At 36.7% G+C, this 19479-nt stretch overlaps 4 protein-coding genes across 4 annotated transcripts; 2 read left to right on the top strand and 2 right to left on the bottom strand.

Annotated features, from left to right (window-relative positions):
- Nucleotides 1-289: 289 nt before the first annotated feature.
- On the bottom strand, nt 290-4098 carry LOC106359931 (rhamnogalacturonate lyase). Its single transcript, XM_013799549.3, has 13 exons — nt 3873-4098; nt 3476-3533; nt 3261-3376; nt 3118-3171; nt 2732-2965; nt 2490-2637; nt 2205-2375; nt 1964-2122; nt 1773-1879; nt 1603-1681; nt 1191-1489; nt 984-1100; nt 290-902 (listed from the first exon to the last, which is right to left on the bottom strand). Exons 1-13 carry the CDS (start codon nt 4016-4018, stop codon nt 542-544), a joined length of 2049 nt encoding a protein of 682 aa, XP_013655003.3. The 5' UTR covers nt 4019-4098; the 3' UTR covers nt 290-541.
- Nucleotides 4099-6425: 2327 nt separating this feature from the next.
- Nucleotides 6426-8710, top strand: LOC106361381 (probable glycosyltransferase At5g03795). The gene is made up of 5 exons (XM_048737851.1): nt 6426-6984; nt 7215-7501; nt 7831-8063; nt 8144-8301; nt 8372-8710. Exons 1-5 carry the CDS (start codon nt 6532-6534, stop codon nt 8471-8473), a joined length of 1233 nt encoding a protein of 410 aa, XP_048593808.1. The 5' UTR covers nt 6426-6531; the 3' UTR covers nt 8474-8710.
- Nucleotides 8711-9237: 527 nt separating this feature from the next.
- On the bottom strand, nt 9238-10357 carry LOC125577098. The gene is made up of 2 exons (XM_048737852.1): nt 9637-10357; nt 9238-9379 (listed from the first exon to the last, which is right to left on the bottom strand). The coding sequence occupies exons 1-2, from the start codon at nt 10007-10009 to the stop codon at nt 9330-9332; spliced, it is 423 nt and encodes a 140-aa protein (XP_048593809.1). The 5' UTR covers nt 10010-10357; the 3' UTR covers nt 9238-9329.
- Nucleotides 10358-15806: 5449 nt separating this feature from the next.
- On the top strand, nt 15807-19350 carry LOC106359060 (uncharacterized protein At4g38062-like). Its single transcript, XM_048737853.1, has 2 exons — nt 15807-15945; nt 16087-19350. Exon 2 carries the CDS (start codon nt 16120-16122, stop codon nt 19174-19176), a length of 3057 nt encoding a protein of 1018 aa, XP_048593810.1. The 5' UTR covers nt 15807-15945; nt 16087-16119; the 3' UTR covers nt 19177-19350.
- The last annotated feature ends 129 nt before the right edge of the window (nt 19351-19479 follow it).

The raw sequence follows: 19479 nt of genomic DNA on the forward strand, positions 1-19479 counted from the left end.
ACAGAGGAAGAAGAAGAGAAGATAGAAACAGAGCCTGAGAAGTTATGTTATTGGGCCTAGTTTTTTAATATAATGGTTTTTAGTACAAAGCCTGGGAATTGCTCTATTCATGCTTTAATCTGTTCCGGTTTGTAAGAACCAAAATATAAACTTGAATACTTATTACAAATCCAAATCAGTTTCATAAATAGTATCTTAAAAGAAACATCTCAAAATCAGTAAATCTCTAAAAGCACCTCCATCAGTAAGAAACTATGTAAGTTTCTAAAATTAAAAAAAAATATTAATATTATAATTATTTTTTTATTTTTTATTTTCTTAAAACCAATTAAATCATTTTTCCTTCTTACTAGATTGACAAGTGTCCTTTGAGTATACTAATAGTTTCTTAAAACCTATAAGTTTAAGAATTTTACACACTTTCTCTCTTCTAATTTTTTTTTTTATTAAAATCTTTAGGACTATGCAAGATATAATCTCCTAACAATTGTATAAAAGAAATCAATGAAAAAAAAAATATTATATAATGTCTAGTATGAATCTAAGCTGTAGAAGGCTCTTCAAGACGAATGTAATCATACATAAGACCTTCAAACGGCCCCACCGCTTTAGACTGACGTAGATAGATTGTGTTGGTCCCGGTTCTTAGTAACCTTCCAGGTACATCAATGCTATAAAGATGGTAGGCTCCATGGATTCCATGTCTTGCTATAGCATTATCTCTTCCGACACCCGCAGATAACAATGGCCGAGAGTATTCGTTGTTGAACCGTACTTTTAAGTTAGCCCGTGCAGCCGAAGCTAAAGCTATTTGCAATGTGTAGCTACCTCGCCAGTTCACATATGGAAGTTCAAAAACAATCTGCCATGTCGTTGGTACATAGGTCGAACCACCAATGTTCCTGCAGTAAAAAGAATTGAATATTAATTTCGAAATACTTGAAATTCTATAAAACTTTTTTGTTTATATGATTTGTTTTTACCTTGTGACGTGAGCGTAGAACCAGTCTTGACTATAGTTACTAACTCCAACTGTGTAGACGAGATCATGGTTTGGATATAACTCCGTGTAACGTTGCCATAACCCATACTGCCTAAACCTGTGGAGCAAACAGCAAAACCGGAATCATTAGTACCAAAAACCGGTTTCGGAACAGTGTTAACTGGGATCATGACGGTTAAAGACTTACTTGTCAGTGTGGTTTAAGTATAACGGGTTCATTGTATTCTCGTATGGTTCCGGTACAAAGTATTCTCTGGCGGTTCGGTCCGGTACACCAATCTCCCATAACGTTGGACCATTCCTAGGAGGCTGGAACACAACTCTATCAAGACTTATCTCTGAACCTGCAGCTACGTTAACTAGGTTTTGGTATTTGAAGTCTCCGATAAAACCATGAACCCATCCGTATAGATTATACGTTCCCGGTCTAACGTTATCAATGGTGAAATAGCCGGTTTCGTTGGTCTGTGTCCAAAATTGGTATCCCTGCATAAACACAAAATAATATTTAACGATCAATGCATGTAATTTAATGATTTTGTTAAATTAAAGTTAAATCAAAATTAAAGAAAAGACGTCAAAGTGTAACAATGATAGACCTTAGTATTTGTTTGCCATGAACCAGCTTCTCCTGGCGGTGCTAAACCGATGTATGCATATCCTGCCGGAGCCAAGAACCTTGAAAACGTTTCCCAAGATTTTAAACATTATAAAAAGTCAAAAGTAAATATTTATTAATATTATTTTGGACTTGTGTATGTAAATATACCTGTCGTTGACAAAGAGTCGACCGGTAATGGTTCCTCTTTCTTGACGAGTAGGAAAGTCAGAGGACGCTACAAAACCGTACGGCCATGCTTCAACTTCTTGTTCGGTCTGAAGATTAAGAAAACGAGATTAACGTCTCTTCTTTAATAAGTTACGTATTAAAATAAAGATTATAACAAAACTATAGTAAACCTGTCGTTTAGCATCTTCCCATAACAAATGTTGTAGATTATTGCGGGTGGAATCAGAGTTTAAGTAGATGAATACAGGTCCCAAAACCTTTTTCCACGCTTCACCAGTTTTGTACCATGTCTCCATGTCCGGACCAACATAATGATGGCTTATAAAGGTCTGCATTATTACAAGATTAAAAACTATTCTTTTCTAATTAATTTTGAAAATTAAGATTAATTAGTTTTGGATCAATCCTTACCGTGAGGGTCGTGGGACCGACGTGAGACGTGAGCTCCTGTTTGACCGGTCCACCAGAGCGGTATTCACCGCTCGGTGAGATGAGCCAGAAACCAACATTGGAGTTGGTCGATATCCAACCATGCACCTTGTTGTCCTTGACCTCACATGAGTACTGGTATTTATCATCCACCTAATATTATTCAAGTTGAATGTTCAATATTCGAGTTAAGTTTAAAGATTTCTAATCCTTGTCTATCATATATTCAGTTTTAGAGCTTTTTAATTATATATAAAAACTAATTACCTGGTTTTTGAACATTTGGTTATGAGGATTAGTCAATTGTACAGCCTCTTTGTACGCAAGGGGCTTGGCACGGCCACTGTTAATGTCACGGTCATCGTCTGTTGGCATTTGTCTTTGCCGATTATCCGCCACCACCATGTAATGGAATCTACAAACATATTTACACCAATTTTTAATAAACTTTGTTATTCAAACAAATAACAATATCATCGATTCTCTTATAATGAAAACATATAAAATACCTATCAGGGTTGAGTTTAAATGCGACTCGAATTTGACCCATCTCCACTTCTGGCCATTCGGGTTGTCTCTCAAAAATTCCATAAGTGTAGATTCCTGAAGTATTTGTTCGTATAATATACCTCTTGTCTACGTTTAATGGAATATGATCAGAACCACCATTCCATGTTCGGGAGAAAGAAATCTCCACTTGTTCTTCGTTTTGAGTTATGATTCTAAAGTTGGTTCCTTCGATTCTGTTGAACAAAGATAAAATAGCTTCGTAAATTACAAAAAGGCTATATTATTCTTGAAAATAAATTATCAAACCAATTGATACATGCTCTACAAATGTGAACATGTTCAACTGACAATTCTAGACAAATTATTAAATTAGATAGTTAATTACCTGTCCAACTTTGGGAGACTGTTGTTTTCTGTTTGCCATGTTATGTCCCAGTACCTGATAAACATTACACCAGAAATAAGTAAGCAGGACAATTTTCATATATAATTTGATTACTACAATACAAAATTGCTGAAATTAATTACCCTCGAGCTCGGAGATGTGGATTAAGAACATTGCCGATTTCATTGTATTTGATCCCAGTTATTAATCCTTCAGGATTCGAGAAAGTCACTCTCACAATTCCATTGTCCACTATCACCTGAAAGAAATAAGTAATTTATATTAGTTATTTTTCATCTCTTAATGTATATATGCATATATTTTCTACTATTATTGATTGAAGACATGGTGTACATACCTCTTTGTTTCTTATCTGCTGCACTGTTGGAGCTCTTGCATTTGTTCCCTTTAAGTTTCTGTAGAAGTTCAATAATAACAAATAAATAACGTTAATGAACTGAATTGAAAACGCTCAGTACACATACTTACAATTAATTGAGTTAATTATAACGCATTGAAGGTTTGTTTCGAATGTTAGCTAGACACAAATAAATAACTGAATAACCTTCAAGGACCTTTTGGTTAATCAAATTTTATATGTCAAAGTTTATAATATCTTCAAACTCATGCGTGATAAAACAAACGTAATATGCATGAGATTTGAGAAACATGTATACTTTGTGCGCATACATATATGTGTATGTGTATGCTTGACCGTAACGTAACATATCACGAAGATCAAAAGATAAACTGACCTTGTCGGCTCAGAAAAAGCTGTCGGAAGAAGAAACAACAGAAGGAAACATATCATCCACGAAGCTATCGTCTTCTGCGAAATCATCTTCTTTTTCGAAATCTCAAGATCGAATTTAATGTAAGAATAAGATGTTTGTGGAGACATCCATATTTATATGTGTGTGTGGTTTATTTTCTTGTTAAACAAAGTCCAAGACTAAACGGGAATAGGTGCACCAAAACCTAACTAGGAGTTACTTTGACTTTTGACATTAGAGTTCTAATATGACTCGGTGTCATATAAGAACACGGAAAAGATTTGAGTTTCCTGTTTTTGATCGTCCTTTTTATTTCCTTAATTTTTTCTCATAATACATAATTTATTTAATGGAAAACCTTCCTGATGAAAATTAAATAATTAAAGAGTTGTTGTATTGCATTCAAAATTAAATTATTGTGAAGTTTTGTATTACATTCACGATGAACGTAACAAGTTGTTGTAACATTGGATTTTATTGCATGTTTTAATTTTGTTACAAAAGATATTTAAAATGTTTTTTTTAATATTTCATGTATATATAAATGTTGTTATGTAAAGAATTTTACCAAACAAAAGTGCCAAACTGTTTTTATAAAGTTATATTAATAGTTTAATATACATTACTCCTACATCAAGATATCATTAGCTAAAACTAAATCTAACCAAATATTTTAGGATAAGCTTTGAATTAATAAGAAAAGTAACAAATAAAGTTAATTAGAAAAATAGGAAAGTCAAAAAACAAATCTCTGGCTAAGCTTTGAATTAACAAGAAAAGCAGGTAACAAATATACTTAACTAGAAATATAAGATTTTTCTATGAGCCAATAGATAGTGAGTGGACAGGTCAAATTGTATTAAGTTTCAATTTTGCTAGACATGTAATATCTAACTCGAGTCAAAACTAAACGAATAGATAAGCTTAAATCTAAATCCATAAACTATTTTACTAAACTTACATGAAAATTGATCTGAATGATATATATATATATATATATAGTATAATATATGATTTATAAAAATGAATTTGTGATTCATTGATCTAGCGGTTGATAAAAATTGATATTTTTTTACTAGAGTCCTGATTTAACCACACATATATATCTTATGATGTATCAAATGTGAGCTTAGAACAACCTAACTCTTAAAATTAGAAGTATTAACCAGCAAGACATACTCTTACGGCTGGAAGATTGATATCTCTAATACAAAAATATAGAAGGTACATCTTTCTCAAACAAAAAAAATATCTAGAAGATACATGTGTTTGCTTGTTCTGCGCAATCAATCGTAGGACATCTGTTGTTTGTTTGTTTTGATGTTGTGTGACTTGATCGCGCGACTAGTTAAGTTACAATTTTAAATTGTTAGAAAAAGTAGTGACTAAAAATTTAAAATATTCTGGAATGCAATAAATCGATATGACTAATCGCAAGAATTTGCGACAATGAAACAAAAATTATAGTTAGTGCCGACATGCAAACGATTTTTTTTGTTCACAATGAAAAACAAATTTAATTTTGTATAAATGAAATAATGATAATGAAAAGTACAATAATAAAAAATAGTTTTGAGTAAGGGTGGCTAAAAAGACCGAAAAATCAATTTTGACCCGGTAAATGAATCTGAACCAAACTAAATCTAACATAAATACCAAATACAATTTGTTCTATGGTATTTGAGTTATGAATTTTAGCTCGACCGAATCCGAATTCGAATGAATATCTGAAAAAATTCAAAAAATTTAAAATTTCAAAAGAACATTCATACTAAACCCGAACTTAATCTCGAGTAAAGTATCTAAAATACTCTATTATTTCATTGAATATTTTAAATAAATATATATTACATAAATAACTAACTTAAATACTTAGTTTATTATATTTTTGTATTTGGTGCTTTTCGTTCTTCGTCAAGTTTATCAGGTTTGATGTGTTTTCGCTTTTGATTTTCCGGGTATGATGTGTTTATAGCTATTTTAATTTTTGTTTTCTAGTTTTATTTTTTTCACTCTCTAATTCTGTTGGTCAAAAATTACGCAAGAACCAAAAAAATTGTGACAAAGAGCATTTCTCATTTCAATTTTTTTTATTTTTGGTCTTTATTTCATTGGTTCTTTATTTAGTTTTCGGGTTTAACTAAATACAAAAAAAAAAAAATCAAACCAAAAATCTGATCAAAACCCGAAATTATATCTGGCTTAATCTGTTTTATACTTCCTCCGTTTTTTTATTATAAGTCGTTTTAGAGAAATTTTTTTGTTCCAAATTATATGTCGTTTTCGGTTTTTTGTGTAAAATTTATTAATAATTAATGTTGTATGACCAATGGTAATATATCTTATATTTTTCTATTGGTTGAATTGTGGTTAGGTAAATAATTAATGATGTTTTTGTTTAAAAAATATAAAAAATTAATGGTTCTCTTAATCTACGTGTATAGCTGTAAAACTACTTATATTAAAAAAACGGAGGGAGTAAATGTTACTAAACTCAAACTGAACGCGAGTAAACCTGAATCCAAACCTCCAAATCTAAATAAGCAACAATAGCCCACGTGAGCTTAGAGAGACAAAGACAGCTAAAAGAACCAAATGTAGAGAGATCGAACTTCTCAAAATCCAATTTAGATCCCGTCCGATGACGATCACCAAACCGCCGCAGCTCTCTTTCTCCGCCGCCTCCTCGCCGCTATGCTCACTCAAAGGCTCACTCCTCACCGTCGCCGTCCTCACCTTCCTCTCCCTCTTCTACCTCTCTCTCAATTCCCTCCGCACTCCCCCGCCCTCTCCCATCGCGCTAGAGTCCACGATTCACGTTCCTCAGACCAAGGATGAAACTTACTCCGACGTCTATCACTCTCCAGACTCCTTCCGGCTCAATTACGCGGAGATGGAGAGGAAGTTCAAAATCTACATCTACCCCGACGGAGATCCAAACACGTTCTTCCAAACGCCGAGGAAAGTCACCGGCAAATACGCCAGCGAAGGCTTCTTCTTCAAAAACATCAGAGAGTCTCACTTCCGCACGTTGGATCCAGAGGAGGCCGATCTCTTCTTCGTCCCTGTTTCCCCTCATAAGATGCGTGGCAATGTAATAAACCTTTAAAGTTTGATTCTTTATAACTCTCTTCATTGAAAGTTTGATTCTTTATTACTATCTTCATTGAAAGTTTGATGCTTTATATACTCTCTTCATTGAAAGTTTGATTCTTTATAACTATCTTGATTGAAAGTTTGATGCTTTATAACTCATCTTCGTTGAAAGTTTGATTCTTTATACTATCTTCATTGAAAGTTTGATGCTTTTATTTTTTTGTCCAGGGAACATCGTATGAGGACATGACTGTAATTGTTAGAGATTACGTTGATGGGTTGATAGCGAAGTATCCTTACTGGAACAGAACCTTGGGAGCTGATCACTTCTTTGTGACGTGTCATGACGTTGGTGTTAGGGCGTTTGAAGGGTCTCCGGTTATGATTAAGAATACTATTAGGGTTGTGTGCTCTCCAAGTTATAATGTTGGTTTCGTTCCTCATAAAGATGTTGCTTTGCCTCAAGTGCTTCAGCCTTTTGCTCTCCCTGCCGGTGGCAATGATGTTGAGAACCGGTAAAACACTAGCTCCTATAATGTTTCCTCTTGTGTTTGATTGCACTAGTGTCCTCTATCTCTATGTTGATGTTCAAGTTTCTAGCTTTGTTGCTAAACTCCTCCAGAGTATAGATTGTCCAGTGACTTGATTTAGTAGTTGCATTGTTGATGTTGTTACTCAATGTTCAAGAAATCGCTATGCGGTAACTAGCTCCTTTATAGGAAATTACTGATTAGACGGGCGCCTAGACCGATTATTTGAATGCCTAGACCGATTTTTTTAATGGGTTCGATTTGATGTCTTTTAGAACACTAATACTACTGTTAAATGGTGGTGTTACTTACAGGACGACGCTTGGTTTTTGGGCGGGTCATAGAAACTCAAAGATACGTGTAATACTTGCCCGTGTGTGGGAGAACGACACTGAGCTTGATATTTCGAACAACAGAATAAACAGGGCTACGGGGCATTTAGTGTATCAGAAGAGATTCTACAGGACTAAGTTCTGCATATGTCCCGGTGGTTCTCAAGTCAACAGTGCTCGCATTACTGACTCAATCCATTACGGATGTGTTCCTGGTAAGTGTTCTCTTATATACTCTTTTCTCTATTCAAGAAGAGACTAAAACTTATGGTTCTTGTTGTTTGTTTTGGATCAGTTATATTGTCAGACTACTACGACCTTCCTTTCAGCGACATTCTGGATTGGAGAAAGTTTGCGGTTGTACTCAGAGAGCGAGATGTGTATGACCTCAAGCAGATCCTCAAGAACATAACACAGTCAGAGTTTGTTTCCTTGCATAACAACTTAGTCAAGGTACAGATAAATGTTTCACCCTTGTCTGTGTATAGCAAGAAGCTGATGATTGGTCTTTGTTTATTTGCAGGTGCAAAAGCATTTTCAATGGAACACACCACCAGTTAAATTCGATGCGTTTCACATGATCATGTATGAACTATGGTTACGCCACCATGTCATCAAGTACTGATCAAAGACTCTTTCAGTCTTTTTTTTTTCTCCAACCAGTAGATACGGTCCCAAGTATGTACACCTCTTGTAAGTTTTTTTAAATATCATAGCTTATAACAGTGACACCAAACAAGATTACTTTCTTTGAGGAAAATTCATTATTTTTTTTGTGTATTATGTACTCTGCCCCATCCTGTGGCTTAGTCAGTTTCTTCTACTTTGCCAAGTACAGTATAAATACATACTTCTTATTCTATTGACATCAATGTATATACAGAAAATGTCTATAGAGAATTACAATGGCATTACTGTTTCTATGTACAAAAAGATTAGTGGTAGTTAACAAATTACATACAATCTGCATGAGTTATATGATACAGGACCAATAGAGTATATACATCACTCTTTTTTTTTTGTATATTTACTTTGAAGTCTTTTTACATGAATTTTCCAACTCAGGATGAGTAATCAAATCCTCTTCCATACCACCAATTCCATCATCTTGATATAAAACCCTATTCCTTTCCTGGGATCAATGTTAATTGTTCTCCATCCTCTTTCATTAATCAATGTAACCACTTGCATCATCTTCATAAGAACCATTAAGCTGCATCTTCTTACATAGCTTTTCCAATCCCACACATTCTTTTTAAACTCTTTTTTTTTTCTTCCTTTTTCGAGCTTAATCCGTTTCCAGGATCAATATAAACAATACCCATCATCTTAATCTAAACTATAAAACTACTTGAGCTTCTTCTTTTTTCCTCTTTTTCTTTTTTTTTCTCTTTTTTTGAGTTTTCAGGGTTAATGTAGTAACCAAAATGGTATTAGAGAACTAAAACTACTTAACTAACTACAAAAGAAAGGAGACCTGGTCAAAGGTTCTGCAGAGATGAAAGCCATTGCTCCATGTAGTTCTTCCCATCTGCACATTTTTGATTAAAACAAAACGGAACTTGAGCACTTTAGATTTTAAGACAAAAAGTTGAGACATCAATAGCAAAGACTCCGTAGATCATTGCACATGGCGATAGATACAAAAAGAAACCTCTATGAAAGCAACTATATATATCATTTCTCATGATACTAAACAACACCATATATTCAGAGCATGTAAGATCAACTACTAAACAACAAGCATTAGCCTTTATATGAACCCCCAAGAGAGATAATAATTCATACCAGGAGACAACCCGTTGGGAAGATTCTTGACAGCAGACAAGAACTGGTTATTACCAGAGCCTTCAGAGACAGCTCTGTAACAAGGAACCAGCACTAAAAATCCACCGTCATCTCCTTCTTCATCGGTTTGGAAACCAGGTCCATGTGGCTCAGTCCATCCAACAGACCACTCAGGCCCATCCCCAGCAGCAGAAGCAAGAGCCACAGATTCTGAGCCGGACGAACCAAAGCTCTCAAGTCCCATCTCCTTCCTCTTGAAAACTCTTCCTTTCTCTCGATTTATCTTTGCAGGGAACTTGAGAGCTTCGGTCTCTTTCTCCTTTTTACCACCTAATAGCCTCCAAGGCCAAGTAGGAATCTTTCTCATCATCATTTCAAGAATTATGAAATAAAGGATCAAACTTTCGAGCTGGGGTTGAAAGAGAGATTAGCTTTTTTTCTGACAAGAGTATGCCACCGTTAGGACACAAACCATTGAAGCAAAGATTTGAGAAACGAGATCAAACACACGAAATCGATTTAAAAATTAAATCTTTTATCTATTTATCGTCTTCTTCCATCATATCTCTCCGACCAAATGTGTCCCTTCTACTCAAGAGCTAGCCATCTTCTTCTTCTGCAATTTATAATTCGATTTCTCGGAACTTTTGGTTTAAGTTTGATCCAACGGTCGCTATTTCACGATCGTCCTCTCCAATCATTAAGCTGCAATTATATGATTGATACAAACAAAAATACTATTATTTACTTTAATTAATAATAAGAAAAAGGGGAAGAGTTACAATCAACCGTTGATTCGAGGACAAGTGGATCCCTAACCGTAGAAAAATTGATGATGTGTCATATTTTATCCAATCCCGTCTTGCGTATGTATGAGGCTCACGTTACTGACACGTGGCAATCTCATCTGCCTTTTGTTATCTGCCTATAGTTTTCTGGTGGTTACGGGGAAAATCTTATGATTTTAGAGATAAGACTATAATATACTTTCACCGAATGTTCTAGGAATATTTGTATATGGTTCCCTTCTGTAATTGGTTATGCGTTGACCACCAAATTTTAATTGGCGTTTACATGTTTGTAATGATAAAATAATATTGTGGGAATTATTATCAAACTGAATAATATGTCTTTTTTTTTGACAACTGAATAATATGTCATGTAGAAGAGATTTGTATTATATGTTTGGTACTTACTGGTTATGAATGATGATTTGTAATCGGTGTGATTATGGATAACTGTGATTTATAGCCTATAGTATTAGTTTATCGTTTTCGTCTCACCTGCTTAAGATATCAATTACCATAGTATCAAATAAAAAATTATAGTTGGGTTTAATAAGTGGAATAATGATACAACAAGAAGATAAAGGCTTTTTTTTTTTTTTTAAGAAAGATAAAGGCTACAATAAGATTAATTTGATTTAATGCAGTTGGTCTTTTCAACAGCTTGTGGTTGCCTCTCGTTGGTGTTGTTGTGCTGTCGAGAAATGAAAGACACCAGCTAGTTAATGAATGATTTTTTTTAGGGGTGTTCAATATGGTAAAATCGAACCGTACCGAACCGAACCAAACCAAAATAGACAATATGGTTTGGTTTTGGTATATACCATATAAACCGAATGGATATAATTTTATAAAAACCGTAGGATTTGGATATGGTTTGGTATATAACCGATTAAACCGAATAAATCGAACAAAACCGATTAAAAGTAGAAACATGTAAATATGTATCTATTTTATAACAATACATGAAAATCTATTTGTTACATAAGTTAAATTTGTGTTAATAACTATTACCATAATTTTATAGTAATAAAAAACCTTAATTTGTAAAACACTTGAAATATAACTAAATAACAATACATCGCAATTCAGACATCTTATTTTCTAAGTCTTTTTTTGATATTTTTGCTTTATTTTAATCTTTACTAAATTAATATGAAGATTATAAATTAATTTGATGGACAATAATTAATGGAAAATTTTCAATTGAAAAAGCATGACTTTAATGAACACTAAATATAGAAGAGTGAAAAAAAATTTCTTTCATGTTTCTGTTTTGTTTCATATTTTTATCTTCAAAATTTCAAATTTTGATTTTAGTTATAGATTTGATTATTTTATTTGATGGTAGAAGCATTTTTACTTTTTTGTTCATTTATTTGAATATGTAATATATTTTTTATAAATGATTGTGTTGAGAATATGACTTTAAAATTCATATAATATGATCTCAAACAAAATAATTATATTTTTTGGTATAAAACCGAATAAACCGAAAACCGACGGTATATAAACCGAACCGAACCGAAGTAAATATGGATTTAGAATGGTAGTCATATTTTACTAACCGAAATACCGAAAACCGAAAAAAACCGAACCGAAACCGAACCGATATCCGGATTGAACACCCCTAATTTTTTTACTCTCCAAAACACATTTTGAGTTTGGCATTTCATGATAAAGCACATGTCGCATGAGGCAACCTTTCTTATGAGATAAAGACATCGATACCCTCATAGTAAATGAAACCAAACCAATCTGAGTATTTCCCTAAACCGAATCATACCAAGACCAACTTATACGAAACCTAGCGATCTATCTTCTTCATGTCCCCTCTTTTCTCTCTCTCTCACTTTTTTCCAACGTTTGCGACGGAGATTAAGAACCCTAGCTTTAGGTTTGCGGCAGAGATTAATAGCGCCGGCGTATACATCTTCCAACATACGAAACCCTAGCAATCTATCTCCCTCATTTCCCCTCTTTTATCTCTCTCTCACTTTCTCTTAACATTTGCGGCGGAGATTAAGAACCCTAGCTTCAGGTTTGCGGCAGATTAAGAACGCCGGCGTCCACATTTTCCAACATGCGAGGTTTACTCCGAGGTAAACACTTTCTGAATTTGATTTCTGAAACAAAACTCTAAGATTTGATTTTAAATTTTAAATCTTACCAAAGATTTGATTTTAAATTTTAGAGATTTCTCCCTTCTCTTTACATTTATCTTCTGATTTCCCTCTCTCAATTCATTTGTTTTGTTTGTGAGTTTATTCTCACGGTCATAATCTTTTTCTCATCTCGTTGTAGGAAACAACAAGCCGGACAAACGCCTCCCACCGAGGCTTTTCGCGACAGACCGGTTCCCTACCGGTCGGCTCAACATCTACTCCAAGCCAGACATTCTACCTTTCATACAACATGTTTTAAGGAACACGGAGGAGCTTCAGTACATCAAAAACTCTTGTTTCGGGAAGTTGTTTGAGCTCCCAGCACGTCAATGTCCTGTATCGTGTAAACTAATTCACGCCTTTCTCACCAGATAACTACTTTGAACACATCTCCCGTCCACAGCTCCCCTGAACACACACCTCCCGTCCACAGCTCACCCGTCCACAACTCCCCTGAACACACATCCCCCGTCCACAACTCTCCCGTCCACAGCTCTCCACAACACACATGGTGGAGGCCAAAGTCTTGGATCTCGTCCACGACTTCCAGTGCCGCTCGAAGAGCGTAACTGAACAGATTGACTCACACAAGACTTGGCTACAGGAGCTTGAGGTTAAGATGATGTCTAAGCTCAATGAACACATGTCGAAGGTTGCCCAATCTATGGATGAAGCAACTCGACAGTTCAAATAAGACATAGAGGCTACTCTCAATTCAAACATGAACACAACACAGCTCAGCAACAATGGACCGGGCCACAACTTCGCAGCTGTTGTTGGCATTGTTATAGTTATCGCATGCCTTTATTGGAAGCTCCTCTGAACATTAGAACTAAGTTATCGATTCCTGCTTCTAGTTTTAGTTCTTCGTATCTACTAAGTTTTTATGTCAATCTATGAATCCTAGTTCAGCCAACTATCTCATCATATAATCTAATATGATTTACAACTTACATTTATAATTACCACATGTGTTGTTTGTGGATGTTTGTGATGTAGGGGATGTACCCTGTGTTCGCCTTCCTTTAGGTTCGTTCTACATGTGTTCCTTGTACATGTCCACATCCACACATCTATTTAGTTGTGCGTATGACAACGCCTACCTGCACTACACACTTCTTAATCTGACAATCAAAAATGATAACAAAAATCAACAACAACTCCACATCATTAATTTTTGGAAACACAATTATCCACAAGTGAGTATTTAGCTTTTTTGGCCTTCATAATGCCTAAAGGAAACAAAATTTTTTTAACCTAGTTTGCTCCCTCTGGCGCAAACAAAGAAGATCATGTTTGTTTCCTGTTCTTCAACGTCGAGAACCAATGTGCATTTAATTCACGTCATTTTCACATCCAACGCTCACACAACTTTTAAATCTCACCGTTTGATTTAAAAAAAAATTTCCAATCCAACGGTGTCAAACTAAAGTGTCACCATGTTGCTTTATTGTTTACGAACCGGCCAGACAGCTAGCAAACCGGTTTCCTAAGCGGACAACATCTTCTCTATAGTAACTTTGAGGACAGAAATGTCCAATTTCCTTCTTGATCCAAGATATTGTGCCTTGCAAGCATATTGTGTCTCTATATGCAAACAAAAGACATAATGTGTCCCATACGGTAATCAACTCTTAATGAATAACACACACGTACGAGAAAGAAAAACATAGAAATGATTTAATTAATAATTCGTTTAATTTACCATCATACACGAAACCATTTGATTAGCCAACTAAATTTATATTAATGTCAAACCTTCATCACATCTCTCAACTTGCGTTGCGTACATATCATGCATGTATCGTTTCTTTCTTGCTAACGCGTATTCGTTATCTTTTTTTTTTTTTTTCACTGGAATTTTATTAAAAAGAGTTAAAGCCCAACAGAGGCCAACCCAACATATTTACAAACAAAAGGCCAAAACATAGGCCACAGAACAACACAGCACTATGGGCCAAAGCCCATATCATGCATGTATCGTTTCTTTCTTGCTAACGCGTATTCGTTATCTTTTTTTTTTTTTTTTTCACTGGAATTTTATTAAAAAGAGTTAAAGCCCAACAGAGGCCAACCCAACATATTTACAAACAAAAGGCCAAAACATAGGCCACAGAACAACACAACACTATGGGCCAAAGCCCAGCAAGGAAACCGTCGAGGAAGAAGAGACACGCCGCTCACCACGTGTCCGATCGCCCAGCGATCAATGAACACGCGTCAGAACGCGCACCACCTGCTTCCACCGGAACCAGAGAAGATCGCGTCGGAACTCCGCCGACGGCGAAGTCGAAGCAACGGAAACCGTTCAACCAGAGTGGCTAAACACGAAGCTCGAACCGAGGAGACAGCCTGGTGGATCTGCGAAACGAAGAAGATACAAAACCGCCTACAATCGATCGAACCCCTCTGACTATCTTGAAACTCAAACGGACATCTTTAAAGATACTAATAAGCTTGAAGATGCAACAACCCTAAAACGCTTGGGGAAAGAAACATCAGAGAAAAGATCGAGAGGCAGTGAGCAGAGGAAGACCGGAGACGCAGATCTATACGGAATCGGGATTAACCCGGAAGATAGCCGGTGAGATCGATGCTGGAGAAGCCACCGTCTCCCGGAGACAAAAGCCGGCGAAGCCTGCAAAAGGAAACACGGCTTCCCAGAGACAAAAGCCCGACAACGCGGGAGTCAGAATCCAGTCAACACCGGTGATAGCTTCGTCTCGATCTCATCTCTGTGAAAGATGAGAAAAGAGAGAACAGAGAGGAGAGAGACCGAAAGCTTTTTTCGCGGTTTGGTTCGCGTATTCGTTATCCATATTAGCACATAATAAGCGAGTCATATAGTAGAAATCCTACTCTATTCGTTATCGTTACATGATTTTGATTCTGTACAAAACGTTACACAATCAAATTATATTAAAAAAAGAGTAATTAAAACAACAGATTTTTGTTTTTGTCTCTTACACATAAGTAGCGTTGACGTATGTATCTACGAATAAAAATACATGTGCACGTAAACGTAACGATCCTTGACAAGTTTGTCAACGATAACGTGGACGTTGCAGTTAACATCATCTTGCACAATAATTTTTCTAACCATAGAAAAAACGATGGGCCGACATTCGTAAAGCCGTAAAGGCCCAACATAATAAAGTTGGGCTTATTGAGGGGAAGTCAGATAACGGAATTAACTAGATCTCCGTTTGTGAACATTTGAAATTTAAAACTATTTTCCCCTTTCTCCTCTAACGGCTCCTTTCTCAATCCCTAACTCTGTTTCCTCTCTCTTCTCCTCTCTCTCTCTAAGATCTCCGAAGAATCTGAGCATATCAATCGATTTTTTTATATCGAATCAGGTACTGTGTAGTGTGATTGATTGGCTCATGATTGAAGAATCTCTGATTGAATCACTGTGTTTTTTTTTTTTGAAATTTGCCTAGATTGGTTAAGGTTTAGATCTCGATTTGCTCAATTTGTTTGTTCGTTTGCTTTTGTAGGTGGTTACAGTGAAAGTGTTATTAGCTTAAACGATGGAGAAGGTGTACGAAGAGCTAGACGAAGTCAAAGCCGCGAATGAGAAGCTCAGAGGAGACTTCAGAGCCAAAACGGAGCTTCTTGAGAACCTGAAGAAGGTTCAGAACAAGCAGTTGATAGAGATTCAAGAGGCGAGATCTGTAATCGAGAAGCAAGGTTTTGAATCCGAGGAGAAAGCCAGAGAAATCTCTGAGTTGAAGCGAACGAACGAGGATCTGCAGCGTTGTTTGAGGGAGAAGGATTCTGTTCTCAAGCGTTTGAATGAAGTTAACGATAAGCTTAGAGCTGATGGAGAAGAGAAGAACAGTGGATTTGAAGAGGAGAGGAGGAAGTTGGTGTTGGCGTTGGATGAAGCAGGTGAGAAGAACATTGACTTGGAGAAGAAGAGCAATGTCTATAGAGCTGAGATTGAGGGACTCAAGGGGAGTTTAGCGGTGGCGGAGAAGAAGAGGATTGAAGCTGAGAAAACCGTTAGAGATTTGAAAGAAGCGAGAGGGAGAGATGACGTGGCGGTTAAATTGGAGGAGGAGAAGGCTCAGGTGGAAGAGAAGCTGAAATGGAAGAAGGAGCAGTTCAAGCATCTCGAGGAGGCTTACGAGAAGCTCAACAACACGTTTAAATCTCGCAAGAAAGAGTGGGAGGAAGAGAGATCGACGATTCTAGACGAAATCTACTCTCTTCAGACCAAGGTGGACTCGCAAATTAGAATCTCGGAGGATCTCGAGAAGAAGCTTCAGATGTGCAACAGCGTGCTGACGCAAGAAGAGACGAGAAGAAAGCATCTGGAGATCGAGGTTTCCGAGTTAAAGGCTAAATACGAAGACACCTTTGCGGAGTGCCGAGACGCGAGGACGCAGTTAGATGAGCTGGTTGGGAAAAGAGACGAGGAAGTCGCGGAGCTGAGACACTCGTTGAGCACCAAAGAGGCGTATTTCAAGGAGATGAAGTACGAGAACGGGAAGCTTGAGCAGGAGAACCGCGAGCTGCTGGCTTCGTTGAGAGAGCTGCAAGAAGCTACGATCCAGGGATCAGGAAGCTCTGCGCTATCAAAGCTGAAAAGCAAGTTTCGGAACTTGGAGAACGTGCACAAGAACTGTTCAGCTAATCTAAGGAGTAGAGAGTCTGAGTGGAGGTCTCAGCTGGAGAAGATGGCTGAAGAGATGAGTGATTATAAGTCCCAGCTGGGAAGTAAGGATGCGGCAGTGAATGAGCTTGAGTTGGAGCTTGAAAACTTTCATTCTTCGGCAGATAAAATGAGGCTGCAGTATGAAGAGATCTCAGTTATGTTCTTAGTGTTGAGTAGAACAGTGTCTGAGGCTCAGTCAAGGCTTGTGAATGTCACAGATGAACAAACCAAACACGAGAGAAGTAAAGAAAAAAGGTGTTCTATATTGATTGAGGAGCTAGAGCAAAAGAGTGTTGCGCTGGCAAAGGCACGTGAAGAGACTGAAGCAGAACGTGAGAGGGTCGCGTGCTTGCTGAAAAGAGTTGAAACGCTAGATCATTTTGAAGAACAGAATCTTCAGATGCAGAAAGAGGTGGAGAGGTACAGACAAACAGTTGAGGAGTCATCTAAACTCCAAACTCAGATGAAAGAGAAACTGAAAGAGGCTGAAATTGACTTCCAAGAGAAGCTTCTGCAAGTCTGTGATGCACTTGACAACACAAACTCGGACCTTGTCGCAGAACGTGAGAGAGTCATGAATTTAACAAGGCAGATTGAGTCCTTTGGTGTTATCAAAGAGAAGAATCTAGTGATGGAAAAGGAACTTCAGAAGCATAAGGAGATGCTGGAAGAATCAGAAAAGCGTCGAATGGTTTTAGAGGAGCTTGAAAGTGATTCCAAGGAGAATATTAGAGAGCTCTGCAGCAAGGTTGACACTGCATATGCAAAGTTGGCAGAAGAGGTTGAGAAGAATGTCTCACTGGTAAGAAAAATTGAGTCCACTGATCAAAACGAAGAGCAGAGACAAAGGGAGCTTGAAAGTTACAAGGAGATGCTTGAGAAGGCGACTAAAAGCCAAACTCTCTTACAAGAGAAAGTTGTAGAGGTGGAAAGCCACTCGAAAAGGAAACTTGCTGAAGTTTCTGAGGCCTTAGAAGCAGCGAACTGTGAACTGTCTGATAAAACCTCTGAAGCGTACCAGCTTGAGTTCCAGTTATGGGTCTGGAAATCTATTGCTAAGAGGTTGAAAGTGGAGCTCGAGCAAAACCAGAACCTCCGCAAAAGAGTGGAAGCTTCTCTTCTTGAACAGGTTACACTTGGAGATGCCATGAGGCAAGAAAGAAATGAGCTGGTGAATAAACTAAAGGCAGCTGCTAGGTCTGATTCAGAGAAAGAAATCCTAATAAAGATCATGAGGGAGAAGGACAAGAACTTGGAAGAGGTACAGAGAGAGGTAGACTTGTTGGAACAAGAATCACTTACGAGAGAACTTGAGGATGCTGTTTTTGCGCATATAACTGCAGAGAAGGTGTTGCAGAACGAGAGAGATGAATTGGAAAGTTCATTAAAGTCTGTGTCTTTGCTTCTGGAACAGAAGCAAAATGAGGCTACTATGGTTTACAACGCATGGGAGAAACTAGCTGCTGATAGGATTCTTACCGAGGTAGAAACCGAGGCGAAGAAGCTGATGATAATAGAGCTAGAAGAGGACATCTCTAGTATTAGCCAGAAGCTAGAAAGATCCGATGAGTATGTTTCTTGTTTGAGAGTAGAACTGGAGTCTAAGCAGGGAGAGTTGAAAGAAGTAACCACACAGATGCAGGAAAGGCTAAGAACTTCAGAAGCGGACAAGACAGAGTTAGTTAAACAAGTCACGAGTTTGTCATCAGAAAGACAAGATCTTCTCTGTTTTATCAGTGAACTGGAGAATGGAATGTCGAAGCAGTGTGATGAAGACACGAAGCTGATGAAAGCTTTGGAGAAAACAGTCCAACATTATGATGGATTTGGTAAAGAGAACAACAATGTTGGTTCTCCAAGATTGGTAATGAAGCATGAAGATGTTGCTGTTGAAGATAGGTCACCATTTAGACAACTTAACCATTAGACTAGTTTGATTCCATTCCACAAAGACGCAATGTTTTTAGTTGTTTTATTCTCGGTAAAACTTGTTTGTTATGTTGTTTGATGTTTCTCTGATGAAACCCTCTTTCTTTAACAGAGGTTTCTCTCATTGTATAATAATTAATAAACAAACGTACAATAGTATGTTTATTAATCATTTGCTCTTCTTCAGCAAATTCAAACGATTTTATTTATATAATTTATAGGAATGTGGACTCATTAGTCTCTGACAAACAGGTCTAGCTGTAATTTGGCTGTGTTTAGAGATGATACTTACCCATTTATG

Source organism: Brassica napus, chromosome A8, assembly GCF_020379485.1.
Source record: "Brassica napus cultivar Da-Ae chromosome A8, Da-Ae, whole genome shotgun sequence".
NCBI lineage: Eukaryota > Viridiplantae > Streptophyta > Magnoliopsida > Brassicales > Brassicaceae > Brassica > Brassica napus.

What these genes read in the sequence shown, in the direction of transcription:
- LOC106359931 (XM_013799549.3), bottom strand. Translation starts at nt 4,018, where the DNA reads ATGTCTCCACAAACATCTTATTCTTACATTAAATTCGATCTTGAGATT. An exon ending in ACCAAATGTTCAAAAACCAG is followed by an intron (nt 2,376 to 2,489) that starts GTAATTAGTTTT and finishes GAATAATATTAG; the next exon opens with GTGGATGATAAATACCAGTA. An exon ending in TACTTAAACCACACTGACAA is followed by an intron (nt 1,101 to 1,190) that starts GTAAGTCTTTAA and finishes TTTGCTCCACAG; the next exon opens with GTTTAGGCAGTATGGGTTAT.
- LOC106361381 (XM_048737851.1), top strand. Translation starts at nt 6,532, where the DNA reads ATGACGATCACCAAACCGCCGCAGCTCTCTTTCTCCGCCGCCTCCTCG. An exon ending in GGCAATGATGTTGAGAACCG is followed by an intron (nt 7,502 to 7,830) that starts GTAAAACACTAG and finishes TGTTACTTACAG; the next exon opens with GACGACGCTTGGTTTTTGGG. An exon ending in CCATTACGGATGTGTTCCTG is followed by an intron (nt 8,064 to 8,143) that starts GTAAGTGTTCTC and finishes GTTTTGGATCAG; the next exon opens with TTATATTGTCAGACTACTAC.
- LOC125577098 (XM_048737852.1), bottom strand. Translation starts at nt 10,009, where the DNA reads ATGATGATGAGAAAGATTCCTACTTGGCCTTGGAGGCTATTAGGTGGT. An exon ending in TCCCAACGGGTTGTCTCCTG is followed by an intron (nt 9,380 to 9,636) that starts GTATGAATTATT and finishes AAAAATGTGCAG; the next exon opens with ATGGGAAGAACTACATGGAG.
- LOC106359060 (XM_048737853.1), top strand. Translation starts at nt 16,120, where the DNA reads ATGGAGAAGGTGTACGAAGAGCTAGACGAAGTCAAAGCCGCGAATGAG.